The sequence below is a fragment of the Rhinopithecus roxellana genome, chromosome 19 (assembly GCF_007565055.1).
Source record: "Rhinopithecus roxellana isolate Shanxi Qingling chromosome 19, ASM756505v1, whole genome shotgun sequence".
Taxonomy (NCBI): domain Eukaryota; kingdom Metazoa; phylum Chordata; class Mammalia; order Primates; family Cercopithecidae; genus Rhinopithecus; species Rhinopithecus roxellana.
The window spans coordinates 19493710-19509653 of NC_044567.1; the positions used below are offsets into that span (position 1 = coordinate 19493710).

Consider the following 15944-nt stretch of genomic DNA (forward strand, 5'->3'; position numbering starts at 1 on the left):
GGTCTTTGGTAGAACAAGTATATCAATTTCCTAATTATTTCTTGTCTCTCTGATTTTCTGGAAGTTGTTATCCTGCATTTTCTCTGTTCTTAATAACTTTAATGTTTTTGTATATCTTAGTCTTATGCATACTGTTTGTTCTGTAAGTATTTATGGAAATGAAATCATTTTTAGGAATTACATAGAAGAGAATTAAGTATATTGTTTTATTCAGCAATATTTATATAATATTAACTGTAGATGGTAAGGGGTAGAAGCTGAAGAGATGATACAAAAATGAATGAGACACACTGTGCCTGCTTGTTTAGGAAAGAGAGAGTTAAATAATTGCAATATAGTATGGTAAATGCTGCAGGATGTGTTGGAGGCATAAAGGGAGAGTGACCAACTCTTCCTAATAGTTAAGATTTTGCAAACATTATGACATTCAATCTAAATCTCGAAAGACTTTGAGTGGGAATTTGTTAGGTAGATAAGAAAGAAGATGCAGATCATGGACCCAGTTAGAAAATTTTAATGTAAAATAATTCTTCTAATAAGGGTACTAAAACTTATTCAGAATTCTTAAATACGGTCTTGAGTAACACTGAAGTTTGTTTTTTTAATAGGTTGATTAATAGAAAATTAATACTTTATATGGAATTTAATTCAGCCTACTCAGTTTAGGAATGAGAAGTTAAGTGACTTTGCTGTGGTCACATATTCTTGGAAGAACTGTGATTGAGACTGCTCCAGGGAACTTCTAGAACAGGGAAATTAGTAAAAGCGTATGGGGCAGCCTTGGATATATATTAGAAATTGAATGCAAATTAACAATGTATATCTTTTTATTGCAGTGTAGTGTTAATTTAGGGAGGTACAAAAGATATATAAATGTATTTTATATAGTTACAAAGAAGTTTTCTAGTAAGAATTAAAATTGCTTCAGTTACTTGACAAGAATTGGATGGAGCTGTTTTTTTCTCCCAAAAGTCTGATGAAATCAGGCCGGGTGTGGTGGCTCATACTTCTAATCCCAGCACTTTGGGAGGCCGAGGCAGGCGGATCTCTTGAGGTCAGGAGTTTGAGACCAGCCTGGCCAACAAATTACCTGGGGGTGGTGGTGCGCGCCTGTAGTTCCAGCTACTTGGGAGGCTGAGGCAGGAGAATTGCTTGAACCTGGGAGATGGAGGTTGCAGTGAACTGAGATTGTGCTTTTGCACTCCAGCTTGGGCGATAGAGTGAGACTCCATCTCAAAAAAGGAAAAAAAAAAAGCCTGATGAAATCAATTTTGGAGTTTTTAAAAATTGCTGAATTTGAACAAGTTAAAAGAAAATCGCTAACACTTACTGTAGTGCTTATTATTATGCCAGAGTATTACTCTGTGCTTTGATTTATTAACTCATTTAACCCTCCTGATTACGCTATGAAGTAGATTATTTCCTCCTTCCTTCCTTTCCCTTTCCTTTTCCTTTTCCTTTCTCCTTTCCTTTCCTTTCTTTCATCTAACAAACAGGGTCTCTCTCTCTCTGTTGCCCAGGCTGGAATGCCATGGGGTGATCACTCACTGTAACCTCAAACCCCTGGGCACAAGTGATCCTCCCACCTCAGTCTCCCAGGTAGCTTAGGACTATAGGAGCACACCACACCACCCAGCTAATTTTGTAATTTTTTGTGTGGGAAGATCTTGCTGTGTTGTCCAGGCTGGTCTCAAGCTCCTGGCCTCAAGTGATCCTCGCACTTTGACCTCTCAAAATGCTTGGATTACCGGTGTGAGCTTTCACACCTGGCCTATATTCATTTTACAGATTAGGAAAATGATATTACCTAATTTCAGAACTAGTGTTGCTGGGATTCCTATCCAGCAGTGTCATTCCAGAGTCCAGGTTCTGAAGCCTCTTAGTTATGACATCCAGTTTTGTTTTGTTTTGAGACAGGATCTCACCCTGTTGTCCAGGCTGGAGTGCAGTGGTGTGATCATAGCTCACTGCAACCTTGACCTCCTAAACTCCAGTGATCCTTCTGCCTTAGCCTCCGAAGTAGCTGGGACTATTAAGTGCATGACACCACTCTTGACTCATTTTTTAAATTTATTATTTTTAGAGACAGGGTCTCACCATATTACCGAGGCTGGTCATGAACTCCTGATCTCAAGCGATCCTTCTGGTTTGACCTCCCAAAGAGCTGGGATTACAGGCATGAGCCACAGAGTCTGGCTATGACAGCCAGTGTTAAAACTGGGTAATCTGATATAAAGGAATGGATAGGACAACTGCCAGGAAATTTTCTGGTTATCTGTATTTCTACTTATTTAATGAAACAGAGTTGATAAAGGGCATACTTTAATGTGAATCAGGTCAAATCAAGTTTATGGCGAAACAGTTGTCTGTGTGAAATACATTACTTTCTCCCACTGTATTTTTCTTTGAATGTCTGTTAGAGTTGATTAATACACTAGCATATGGTATCTGAAAAAAAAAGGAAGCTTCCTGTTGTCAAAAATACTGTGGGCACATCTTGAGTTATTGTGTATTTTTAAAATAGTCTCATATTATCTTCTCTATTGATGAGATAAGTGCAGCAGAAGGGGATAAATTTTTAAGTATTGACTTAGAAAGCCTCCCAAGGTACAAAGATTATTTCATTTTTTTTAAATGCTGAATCGTAGGAATCTGTTTTTGAAGTACCATAGGTGTTTATGATGATGAAACAGGTTTAGGAGCTACTGCAGTAGTATCCACATTGCCTTTTCAGTGAAATTTTAGACATGAGAGAAATTTGTAGATCAGTATATGACCTTATACTAACTATTCTTAGCAGTTTTTGCCTTTTCTGATTTTTTTTTTTTCTGTTTTTCTACAGTAGTTTATGTCAACGTGACTTCATTCATACAGATGAACCAAGGATCGGGATAGCAGTATAAAATTAGAATCAGACAGCTGACTGCTCAGCAGGATGCCATCAACTAACAGAGCAGGCAGCCTGAAGGACCCTGAAATAGCAGAACTCTTCTTCAAAGAAGACCCGGAGAAGCTCTTCACAGATCTCAGAGAAATTGGCCATGGAAGCTTTGGAGCAGTGTATTTTGTAAGTGTTAATGGCTTGATTTTAGTGACCAGCATTTACTTAATGTGCGCTCCTGACAGAGCAAAATACAGTAATGAAAAGAGATATAGGCCATAGTCATTTTATAGTCACTTGGATAGGCGGGGGAGAGAGAGAGCGAGAGCATGATTGAGTGAGTGTGTGTGTGTGTGTGTGTGTGTGTGTAAGATTCAAATATGAAAATAGTTTTATTTGTTGAACTACTTGGATTATTGAAAAAATGAGAAAGAATATTATTTTGTGGGCCAGGGTTGGTGGCTCATGCCTGTAATCCTAGCACTTTGCAAGGCAAGGTTGAGTGGATCGCTTGAGCCCAGGAGTTTGAGACCACCCTGGGCAACGTGGTGAAACCCTGCCTCTACAAAAAATACAAAACTTAGCCAGGTGTGGTGGTGCACACCTGTAGTTCCAGGTACTCAGGAGGCTGAGGTGGGAAAATCACCTGAGCCCAAGAGACAGAGGTTGCAGTGAACCGAGATTGTACCACTGCATTCCAGCCTGGGTGACAGAGCCAGATCCTGTTGCAAAAATAAATAAATAAAAATAAATAAACAAATGCATAAATAAATAGAAAGAAAGAATAAGAAAAAAATTATTTTGCTTTAACTTACGTGTTACTTTTTTAGAATTCTTAGCACACCTTTTTTATGAGTCTCATGGCTTGCATTGCTATAGAGTTAAATACTGCAAAACACAGACTTTGACTGATTTCTACTTCCGTAAAGTCCCATTCAGAGTCAGTCTTAGTCTTGTGGAGGTCTAGGATTATTATTTGACAGATATACCAAAGTCTGTTTCTTTTATATGCATTTGTGTGTGTGTGTGCATGTGAGTTAAAAAAATTTATCAAATTTGCTATTTTAATTATTTTTTAACATTAGCACAAACATTACTATCATCTACTTCTAAAACATTTTCATCACCCGAAATAGAAACTCTGTATCCATACAGTAACCCCTATTTCACCCTCCACCTAGCCCCTGGTACCTGTAATCTCCCTTCATCTCGATGAATTTGCTTAGATATTTCTAGATATTCATAGAAATGGAGTCAAACAATATTTATTCTTTTGATTTCTAGCTTATATTATTTAACTGATTGTTTTTGAGCTTCATCCATATTGCATTATGTGTGAGAACTTCATTCTTCTTTATAGCTGATAATATTCTATTGTATGTATAAACCATAATTTGTTTATGCATCTGTTGATGAACATGTGGGTTGTTTTCACTTCTGACTAGTGTGAATGATGCTGCTGTGAACATTGATGTGTATTTTGAGTCCCTGTTCTCAATTTTGAGTATGTACCTAGGAGTGGATTTGCAGGTTCCTACAGTATTCTGTGTTTGTTTGTGGAACTGCCAAACTGCACCACAGCAGTTGCACCATTTCCATTCCCACCAGCAATGTATGAGTGTTCCAATTTCTTTACATCTTCAACAGTGCCTTTTGTTTTCCATTATTTTTATTACAACCATCCTACTAGATGTTAAGTGATATCTCATTGTGGTTTTGGTTTGCATTTCCCTAATGACTGATGATGTTGAGCATCTTTTCCAGTGCCATTTGTAGATCTTCTTTGGAGAAATGTATATTCCTTTTCCCATTTTTATATTTGGGCTGTCTCTTTCTTGTTGAACTGTAGGGGTTCTTTGTTTGTTTTGAAACGGAGTTTTGTTCTTCTTGCCCAGGCCGGAGTGCGGTGGTACAATCTCGGCTCACTGCAACCTCTGCCTCCCAGGTTCAAGCGATTCTCCTGCCTCAACCTCCCAAGTAGCTGGAATTACAGGCACCCACCACCATGCCCGGCTAATTTTTGTACTTTTAATAGAGACAGGATTTCACCATGTTGGCCAGGCTGGTCTCGAACTCCTGACCTCAGGTGATCCACCCGCCTTGGTATCCTAAAGTATTAGGATTATAGGCATGAACCACTATGCCCAGCCAGGGGTTTTTAGTGTATTCAGGATATAAAATCTTTATCAGATATATGGTTTGCAAGTATTTTATCCCATTCTGTAGTTTATTTTTTTTACTTTCTTGATATTGTCTTTTGATACACGAGAGTTTTAAATTTTGATGAAGTCCAATTTTTTTGTTGTTGTTGTTCCTTATGCTTTTGGTGTCATGTTTAAAAATACATTGCCAATTCAAGGTCATGAAGATTTATTCTTATGTTTTCTATGAAGAGTTTTATGGTTTTAGCTCTTTTTTTTTTTTTTTTTTTTTTTGAGGCGGAGTCTCGCTCTGTTGCCCAGGCTAGAGTGCAATGGTGCGATCTCAGCTCACTGCAAGCTCCACCTCCTGGGTTCACGCCATTCTCCTGCCTCAGCCTCCCCCAGTAGCTGGGACTACAGGCTCCCGCCACCAGGCCCGGCTAATTTTTTGTATTTTTAGTAGAGACGGGGTTTCACTGTGTTAGCCAGGATGGTCTTGATCTCCTGACCTTGTGATCCGCCCGCCTCAGCCTCCCAAAGTGCTAGGATTATAGGCGTGAACCACCGTGCTTGGCTGGTTTTAGCTCTTATATTTAGGTCATTTATCTATTTTGAGTTAATTTTTTTTTTTTTTGTTAATAAGGCAGAGTCTTATTCTGTCGCCCAGCCTGGAGTACAGTGGCGTAGACTTGGCTCACTGCAACCTCCACCTCCTGAGTTCAAGCAATTCTTATGTCTTAGCCACCCAATTAGCTGGGACTAGAGGCATGTGCCACTAACCCCTGGCTAATTTTTGCATTTTAGTAGAGACGGGGTTTTGCCGTGTTGGCCAGGCTGGTCTCAAACTCCTGTCCTCAAGTGATCCTCTTGCCTTTGCCTCCCAAAGTGCTGGGATTACAGGTGTGAGCCACCACACCTGACCTATTTTGAGGTAGATTTTTGTTTTTGTTTTTTTGAGACGTAGTGTCGCTCTGTTGCCCAGGCTGGAGTGCAGTGGTACGTTCTAGGCTCACTGCAACCTCCACCTCCCGGGTTCAAGCAATTATCTTGCCTCAGCCTCTTGAGTAGCTGGGATTACAGGTGCACGCCACCACACCCAGCTGTATTTTGAGTTAGTTTTTATATATGATGTGAGGTAGAGGTCTAACTTCATTCACTTCTTTTTTTTGTTTTTGTTTGTTTGTTTGTTTGTTTGTTTTTGAGACAGGGTCTATCACTCTGTTGCCCAGGCTGGAGTGCAGCAGAGTCATTATGGCCCACTACGTCCTCAGCCTCCCTGGACTCAGGTGTTCCTTCCACCTCAGCCTCCAGAATAGCTGGGACCACAAGTGTGCACCACCAGGTCCAGCTAAGTTTTTTGCTTTTTTTTTTTTGGGAAATGGGGTTTTGCTCTGTTGCCCAGGCTGGTGTTGAACTCCTGGGCACAAGCAGTCCACCCACCTTGGCCTCTCAAAAGTGCTGGGATTATAGGTGTGAGCCACCACACCTGGCCCCAACTTCATTCTTTAGTGTGTGTAAATCCAGTTTTCCCAGTACATCTGTTAAAGAGACTGTTATTTCCCCCATTGAATTATCTTGGCATCCTTGTCAAATCAATTTATCGTATTTCGTACATTAATTTCTGATCTCTTTATTCTGTTCCATTTATTTATATGTCTATCTTTATGTCACTACGACATCATTTTGATGACTGCAGCTTTGTGGTAAGCTTGAGATCAAGAGTTTTTATTCCTCCAACTTTGTTATTCTTCTTAAGGTTTGTTTTAGAGCTCCTTGAAATTTCATATGAATTTGAGGATTGGCTTTTTCTTTTTTTCTTACTACCACTTTCCTGTTGACATGGCTTTTTTATTTTTGCAAAAAAAGACAGAATTTTGATAGGGATTGAGTTGACTCTATAGATCACTTTTTGTAGATCTATAGATTACTATCATAATAATATTAAGTCTTCTAATCCATGAACATAGAACGTCTTTCTAAACATTTATTTATATCTTTAATTTCTTTGAGCATTATTTTGCATTTAGTTGCAAATGTTTCACCTCCATGCAATTTATTCTTAGGTTTTTTTTTTTTTTTTTTTTGAGACGGAGTCTCACTCTGTCACCCAGGTTAGAGTGCAGTGGCATGATCTCAACTCACTGCAACCTCTGCCTCCTGGGTTCAAACGATTCTCCTGCCTCAGCCTCTCAAGTAGCTGGGACTACAGGCCCATGCCAGCACGCCCAGCTAATTTTTTGTATTTTTAGCAGAGATGGGGTTTCACTGTGTTAGCCAGGATGGTGGTTTTTTTTTTTTTTTTTTTTTGAGACAGAGTCTTGCTTTGTTACCCAGGCCGGAGTACAGTGGTATGATCTTCACTGCAACCTTTGCCTCCCAGGTGATTCTCCTCCCTCAGCCTCCTAAGTAGCTGGGATTACAGGCACACACCACCACACTCGGCTAATTTTTGTATTTTTAGTAGAGACGGGGCTTCACCATGTTGGCCCGGCTGGTCTCAAATTCCTGACCTCAAGTGATCTGCCTGCCTCAGCCTCCCAAAATGCTGGGATTACAGGTGTGAGCCACTGCATTTGGTTATTTCTGGGTATTTTATTGTTTTAGATGCTAGTGTAAGTGGAATTACTTTCTTAATTCCATTTGAAATTGTTCATTGCTGATGTATAGAAACGTAGCTGTTTTTTGTATCTTCATCTTGTACCCTACAATCTGCTGAGTTTGTATGTTCTAGTATCTTTCTGTTGAACTCTTTGAAATTTCTACATACAGTATTATATCATTTCCAAATGGAGATGGTTTTACTTCTTTCTTTGCATCTTGAATGCCTTTCATTTTTCCTGTCTTAATACCCCAGGCTAGAACTTTCAGTATAGTGTTGAACAGCCGTGGTGAAAGTGAGCATGTTGTCTTGTTCCTGATGTTAGTGAGAAAGTCTTTTTAGCCTTTTACTATTGAGTATGGTGTTGGTACTGGGTTTTTAATAAATAACCCTTTATCATGTTGAAGAAGTTCCTTTTATTCCTATTTTTTTGAGTGTTTTTATCATGAAAGTGTTGGATTCTGTCAAATGGCTTTTCTGCATCAAGCTGGGTCATGTGTTTTTTTTTTTTTCTTCATGTTATTAATGTGATATATCAAATTGATTAATTTTGTTAGGTTAAATCACACTTACATGTCTGGGATAAATCAAACTTCATCGCGGTTTGTAATTCTTTTAATATGTTCTAGGTTTCCGTTTGCTAGTATGGTGTTGGGAATTTTTCATTCCACATTTGTAAGAGATGCTGGTCTGTAGTTTTCTTGTGATGTCTTTATCTAGTGTTGGCATCAGGGTAATATGGCTTCATAGGGTGAGTTAGGAAGTGATTTTCTATTTTTTGTTAGAGTTTTTTAAAGATTGGTATTAGTCTTCTTTAAATGTTTGGTAGGGCCGGGTGTGGCGGCTCATGCCTGTAATCCCAGCACTTTGGGAGGCCTAGGCAGGCAGATCACCTGAGGTCAGGAGTTCGAGAACAGCCTGGCCAACATGTCGAAACCCCATCTCTACTAAAAATACAAAAATAAGCTGAGTGTGGTGGCGCATGCCTGTAGTCCCAGCTGCTTGGGGGACTGAGGTATGTGAATCGCTTGAACCCGTCCGTGAGGTGGATGGAGGTTGCAGTGAGCCAAGATCATGCCACTGCACTCCAGCCTGGGGGATAGAGCGAGACTCTGTCTCAAAAAAAAAAAAAAAAAAAAAAAAAGGAATGTTTGGTAGAATTTACTAGGGAAGTCATTTGGTTCTGAAATTTTCTTTCTTGGCAGGTTTTTGATTACAGATTCAATCTCTTGTGATAGGTCTGTTGAGATTTTCTATTTTCTTGGGTTAGTTTAGTTTGTAAGTTTCTAGGAATTTGTCTGTTACAGGCTGAGCATCCCAAATCTGAAAATTCAATGCTGATTCGAGCATTTCAGATTTTGGATTTTCATACTGGAGATACCCAGCCAGTAAGTATAATGCAAATATTCCAAAATATGAAAAAATTTGAAATCTGAAACACTTCGGTCCCAAGCATTTTGTGTAAGGTATACTCAACCTGTAATGTTCTCATATAGTTCTATTTCTATGACGTTCCCCCATTCTTTTCTTCTCTCTTTTTTTTCTTTTTGTTTTATTTTATTTATTTATTTTTGAGACAGAGTCTCACTCTGTCGCCTGGGCTGCAGTGCAGTGGCATGGTCTTGGCTCACTGCAACCTCTGCCTCCCGGGTTCAAGCAACTCTCCCACCTCAGCCTCCCAAGTAGCTGGGAATATACAAGTGCATGCCACCACACCTGGCTAATTTTTGTATTTTTTGGTTGAGGTGGGGTTTCACCATGTCGACCAGGCTGGTCTTGAACTCCTGACCTCAAGTGATCCACCCACCTCAGCCTCCCAAAGTGCTGGGATTGCAGGTGTGAGCCACTGCACCTGACCCCACATTCTTTTCTGATTTACTTACTTGCATCTTCTCTTTAATTCTATTTGGAGATTTTCAGTAAAAGACTCTTAGTAAAAATTTACCATGTTCATGTAAAGGTAACATATCAACTTTAAAAACAAAAGCATTGGGCCGGGCGTAGTGGCTCACGCCTGTAATCCCAGCACTTTGGGAAGCCAAGGCAGGCGGATTACGAGGTCAGGAGATTGAGACCATCCTGGCTAACACGGTGAAACCCTGTCTCTACTAAAAATACAAAAAATTAGCCAGGCGCGGTGGTGGGCGCCTGTAGTACCAGCTACTCCGGAGGCTGAGGCAAGAGAAGTGTGTGAACCTTGGGGGCTGAGCTTGCAGTGAGCTGAGATCACGCCACTGCACTCCAGTCTGGGCGACAGATCAAGACTCCACCTCAGGGAAAAAAAAAAAAAAAGCGTTAAAGGAAAGAAACCATTAATTATAATTATTTTCCCTTCAGGTAACCACTGATAATATTTTATTTTATTTTTTCTTTTTTTACTTTTTTTTTTTTTTCTTTTTGAGGTGGAGTCTGTCTCTGGCGCCTAGGCTGGAGTGCAGTGGCGTGATCTCAGCTCACTGCAACTTCTGCCTCCCAGGTTCAAGTGATCCTCGTGCCTCAGCCCCCCAAGTAGCTGGGATTACATGTGTGTGCCACCATGCCTGGCTGATTTTTTGTGTTTTTAGTGGAGACGGGGTTTCATCATGTTGCCCAGACTGGTCTTGAACTTCTGACCTCAGGTGATCCAGCCGCCTTGGCCTCCCAAAGTGCTGGGATTACAGGCATGAGCCACCACGCCTGGCCTCACTTTAAATCTTTTCAGCTTTTAACATAATATGTATATATCTCCTGTCATCCCAGTTTGACCAGGACGCTCCCAGTTTTATCAGTGAAAGTCTTATGTCCTAGAAACACCTTAATCCAGGGCAACCTGAGATGTTTGGTCACCCTATATATACCTATAACACATAATGTTTAATGTGTATTCTGTCATTCACTATGTATTTTCTAAAACAGAAGCAAACAATATTGTTATGTATTTTGCTGTATTGCCCATTTTTTTCTATTTAATCATATATGTATTTGATATACCATAATTTGCTTTTGGTCATTTGATATGATTAGGTATTTAGGTCATTTCTCCCCCTGCCCTTTTTTTTTTTTTTTTTAAGATAGAGTCTCACTCAGTCACCCAGGCTAGAGTGCAGTGGCGCGATCTCGGCTCACTGCAAGCTCCACCTTCCGGGTTCACGCCATTCTCCTGCCTCAGCCTCCCAAGTAGCTGGGACTACAGGCACCTGCACCACGCCTGGCTAATTTTTTGTATTTTTTTTAGTAGAGACAGGGTTTCACTGTGTTAACGAGGATGATCTCGATCTCCTGACTTTGTGATCTGCCCGCCTCGGTCTCCCAAAGTGCTGGGATTGCAGGCATGAGCCACCGTGCTGGACCAGGTCATTCCTCCCCCTTTTTTTTGCTATTAAAAATAATGCTGTGATGAACATCACTATATTTCCCCCTTATGGACATTTTTGCCACTTTGGAGGGAAAAGGAAGAAAAGGAGAGTAAGGCAGTGTGAATAACCTAGAAAATAATGAAAAAGGATATTACATAGGAGAGGACTAAAGGGAGCTTTGAACTGTCAGTTATTAAGAGTTACAACACAGTAAGTAAAGCCATATGAGGTTAATGCCCAAATAGGCAAAGAGAAGGGTGAAACAGAAGAGTGAAACCAGAAACAGTAATAGTACAATATATTAATTTAAAGAGCCTTTTTTTGGGAAAATATTTTATTGTGTTTGTCCATTGGGTAGTTTCTTATGCAGGTACACACATACACACACGCACACACGCACAGAGAACAATTTCTTTATTTACTTACAGGAATTAGCTCACTTGAAATGTGGAGACCCAGGGAGGAGTAGTACTGTTTGAGTCCAAAAACCATCTGCTGCCAGAATTTCCTCTCCCTCAGGGGGAAGTCAGTTGGTTTCTTAAGGCTTTCAATTGATTGGATGAGGTCCATCCACATTATGGAGGGCAGTCTGCTTTACTTAGAACTTACCGATTTGTTATTTATTTATTTATTGTTAGACAGAGTCTCACTGTGTTGCCCAGGCTGGAGTACAGTGGTGCAATCTTGGCTTACTGCAGCCTCCACCTCCCGGGTTCAAGCGATTCTCATACCTCAGCTTCCCAAGTAGCTGGTAGCTGGGATTATAGGCGTGTACCATCATGACCAGCTAATTTTTTTTTTTTTTTTTGAAACAAAGTGTGGCTCTGTAACCCAGGCTAGAGTGCAATGGCGCGATCTTGGCTCACTGCAACCTCCACATCCTGGGTTCAAGTGATTCTCCTGCCTCAGCCTCCCGAGTAGCTAGGATTACAGGTGCACGCCACCATGCCTGGCTAATTTTTGTATTTTTAGTAGAGACAGGGTTTCACCATGTTGACCAGGCTGTTCTCGAACTCCTGACCTCAAGTGATCCGCCTGCCTCAGCCTCCCAAATTCCTGGGATTACAGGCGTGTGCACCTGGCCTGAGTTTACTGATTTAAATGCTATCCAAACAATGCCTTCACAGGAACATATAAATAGTATTTGACTAAAGATCTGGATAATATGGACTAGCCCAGTTGACAGATAAAATTAACCATAACAAAGAGCCGGGCGAGGTGGCTCACACCTGTAATCCCAGCACTTCGGGAGATTGAGGCAGGCGGATCACGAGATCAGGAGATCAAGACCATCCTGGCTAACACAGTGAAACCCCGTCTCTACTAAAAATACAAAAAATAAAATAAAAATTAGCCAGAGGTGGTGGCGGGTGCCTGTTGTCCCAGCTACTCGGGAGGCTGAGGCAGGAGAACGGCATGAACCTGGGAGGTGGAGCTTGCAGTGAGCCAAAATTGCGCCACTGTATTCCAGCCTGGGCTACAGAGTGAGACTCCGTATTAAAAAAAAAAAAAAAAAAAAATTAACCATAACACTGTTGTATGATTACTCCACAGTTTGTTTCTCCATTCTTCTGTTGGCAGAAAGCTCTACTGTTTACAGTTTTTGGCTATTATGAATAAAGTTGCTGTGTACAGTTATTTTTTATGGATGTTTTCATTTCAATAAATATCAAGGTTGGGGTTGTTGAGTCATTGGGCAAGTTTATGTTAGTTTTATAATCAATTCCCAGATGTTTTCATCAAGAGGTAGAAATTTTACACTCCCATCAGCAATGTATGAGAATCTGGTTTGCTCTTTATCGTCTCCAGCATTTGGTATTGACAGTCATTTTAATTTGCATTCTGATGGGTGTGTAGTAGTATTTCAATATGGTTTTGTTTTGTTTTGTATTGTTTTTGTTTTGAGACGAAGTCTCGCTCTCTTACCCAGGCTGGAGTGCAATGGCACGATCTTGTCACACTGCAACCTCTGCCTCTGGGTTCAAGCATTACTCCTTTCTCAGCCTCCCCAGTAGCTGGGATTACAGACGTGCGCCACCACAGCTGATTAGTTTTTTGTATTTTTATTTTTTGCTTATTTATTTTACTTTTTTGTGAGACAAGTGTCTCACTCTGTTGCCCAGGCTGGAATGCAGTATTGCGATCTCGCCCTACTGCAGCCTCCGCCTCCTGGGTTCAAGCAATTCTCCTGCCTCAGCCTACCAAGTAGCTAGGATTTTAGGCATGTGCTACCACGCCCAGGTAATTTTATTTTATTTTTATTTTTTACTTTTTTGTATTTTTAGTAGAGACGGGGTTTCACCATGTTGACCAGGCTGGTCTTGAACTCCTGACCTCAAGAGATCCACCCGCCTTGGCCTCCCAAAGTGCTGAGATTACAGGTGTGAGCCACTGTGCCCAGCCTAATTTTTGTATTTTTAGTAAAGACGGGGTTTCACCATGTTGGCCAGTTATTTAAGGAGAATTTGTAGATTCTTGAGCTTCTGCTTTTCAGCTTCCTCTTCTGAGATTGTGCTTTTGTTAGCTTCTAACTCTGGCTTCTGTCTCCTCAGCCTGGCTTTCTTCTTGGACTGTTTCCTTTCACAAGTTCAGAGATGAAGCTGGGGTAAATTTGGAGTTCATTTTGCATACTGTTGGTTTTTCAAGGATTGTAGTCTCTAAAGTTATGCCTGCATTTGTTGCTCTTTGGTAATTTTATATAATTGTTTTATATATATTGCCTGCTTTATCAGCTCACTGCAAACACTGCCTGCTGGTTTCAAGTGATTCTTCTACCTCAGCCGAGTAGCTGAGATTACAGGTGCCTGCCCCTATGCCCGGCCCTTTTTTTATTTTGAGTAGAGATGGGATTTCACCATGTTGGCCAGGCTGGTCTCGAACTCCTGACCTCAAGTGATCCACCTGCCTCCCAGTTACAGGCATGAGCCACCACACCCGGCCTCATTCTTTTTTTATGGCTGAATAGTACTTTGTATGTATGTACTGCATTTTCTTTAACCTTTTGTCTGTTGATGGACACTTAAATTGTTTCCAGCCTTGCCTTCATGAATAGCGCTGCAATAAACATGAGAGTGCAGATATCTCTTTGATAATACTGATTTCCTTTATGTTGGGCACATACCTAATAGTTGGATTGCTGGATGATATGGTAGCTCTATTTCTAGTGTTTTGAAGAACCTCCATCCAAACTCTTTTTCATAGTGGTTGTGCTTATTTACCTTCCCGACAGTGTATGAGGGTTCCCTTTTCTCCACATCCTCACTAGTCATATTATTTGTACTTACTTGGGCTTTTCATATATCCTTCTGTAAAGATACGGTGTTTTGGAGCAGTTGGTCTTTCGTTGTTATATTGAAAAGTTTTGAATTTCGGTGGGTTTTTCTCAGACCTCTTTAGGCCTGCCTATATGATCTACAAAGTGGGGAAAGTAATGTTTCTTGCCCTTTTCCTTTCATTAAAGAGACTAAGTCCCATCTTGGCAAAATATCAATGATTTAACTTTTTCAAAATAAAACTATAAAATTGCATTATCCCAATTCTAGAACTTTGTCAGTAGTCTTTTTTTTTTTTTTTTCTGAGATGGAGTCTTTCTCTGTCACCCAGGCTAGAGTGCAGTGGTGCAATCTCAGTTCACTGTAACCTCCGCCTCCCAGGTTCAAGCAATTCTTCTGGCTCAGGCTCCTGAGTAGCTAGGATTACAGGCATGTGCTAACACACCTAGGTAATTTTTGTATTTTTAGTAGAGACGGGGTTTCACCATGTTGGCCAGGCTGGTCTTGAACTCCTGACCTCACTATCCACCCGCCTCGGCCTCCCAAAGTGCTGGGATTACAGGCGTGAGCTACTGTGCCCGGCCTGTCAGTAGTCTTTTTTTGACAAGTATGACTGAAGTTGGTATGTCTAGGATCAAGAATATAGTGGAAACTAAAGATGCAATGGGAAAAAAGAAAGATAATCAAGGGCTCTTGAAATACCTACTACATTACTCTAAGAAATATGGGCTTTATTCTGAAGTCTTCAGGGAGCCACTGAAGTACAACAGAAATATTTTATTTCCATTTGTGAAATAAAACTTACTCTTGTATTAATGTAGAGGAAAGGTTGGCATGTATCAGATCGAAGCAGAGAGACTGATTAGGATGCTTATGTAATAATTTAGGAAAGAAATACGGAGAGCTTAGTTAATAGCAGTGAGAGTGGAGAGGTGAGTAAACAGTTGCGAGTTAAAGTTTAAATCAGTAGAATGAAGAGCATTTATATTCTGATAAGATAAGGGGTGCATGTGGTAGTGTCTCACTCCTAGAGTAGAATTATTAAAGAGAGTGAGAGGAAGTGATTCTCTGTTGTTTGCACTTCCTTATGTGATAATTGCTAAGATTCTTCTACCCAAGCTGGATTATTTCAGAGAGCTGTAGTTGAAGGTCTCATAGTCCCAGAAATAAGATTCTAACAGGACAACAAAAACAAATTGTTCTAAGTCAGATATCTGGAGCTGGTTTAGGAGAGACTTGGAAATTAGGCATAATGTGTCATCCTGGATTAGAAAAAAAATTCCTGTAAAGAGCATTACTCAGACATTGGTGAAATTTGAGTGCGTACTATGTATGCATCTGGATAATGGTATTATATCAGTGCTGAATTTTCTAAATATGGTAATTGTACTTTGGTTATTCATGAGAATGTTCTTGTTCTTAGGAGATACATGAAGTGTTTTAGGAGTAAGGATCAGAATATCTACTTTCTAATGGCTCTTTAATTATAAAATAATAATAATGGTAACAATATATATGTTTAGATAGAAAATTGCAGAGGAAATGTGGCAAAATGTTAACCAAGAATTTTTCTATAGACAGGGTGAACAAACTACAGCCCTGACACCAAATCCAACCTGTGATGTGTTTTTGTTCAGCTCCTAAACTAAGAACAGTTTTAACATTAAAAAAAAGAAGAATGTGCAACATAGATTGTATGTGGCCCACAAAGCCTGA

General features: G+C 40.2%; 1 protein-coding gene across 3 annotated transcripts in view; it reads left to right on the forward strand.

Moving 5' to 3' along the window:
• Positions 1-15944, forward strand: part of TAOK1 (TAO kinase 1) — a 175632-nt gene that overhangs the window by 68881 nt on the left and 90807 nt on the right. For all 3 annotated transcript variants that reach the window (XM_030922972.1, XM_030922971.1, XM_010367972.2), the window contains one exon: positions 2843-3067. In XM_030922972.1, the coding sequence (XP_030778832.1) occupies positions 2936-3067 (132 nt within the window). In that variant the 5' untranslated portion in view covers positions 2843-2935. The remainder of the gene's footprint in view (positions 1-2842; positions 3068-15944) is intronic.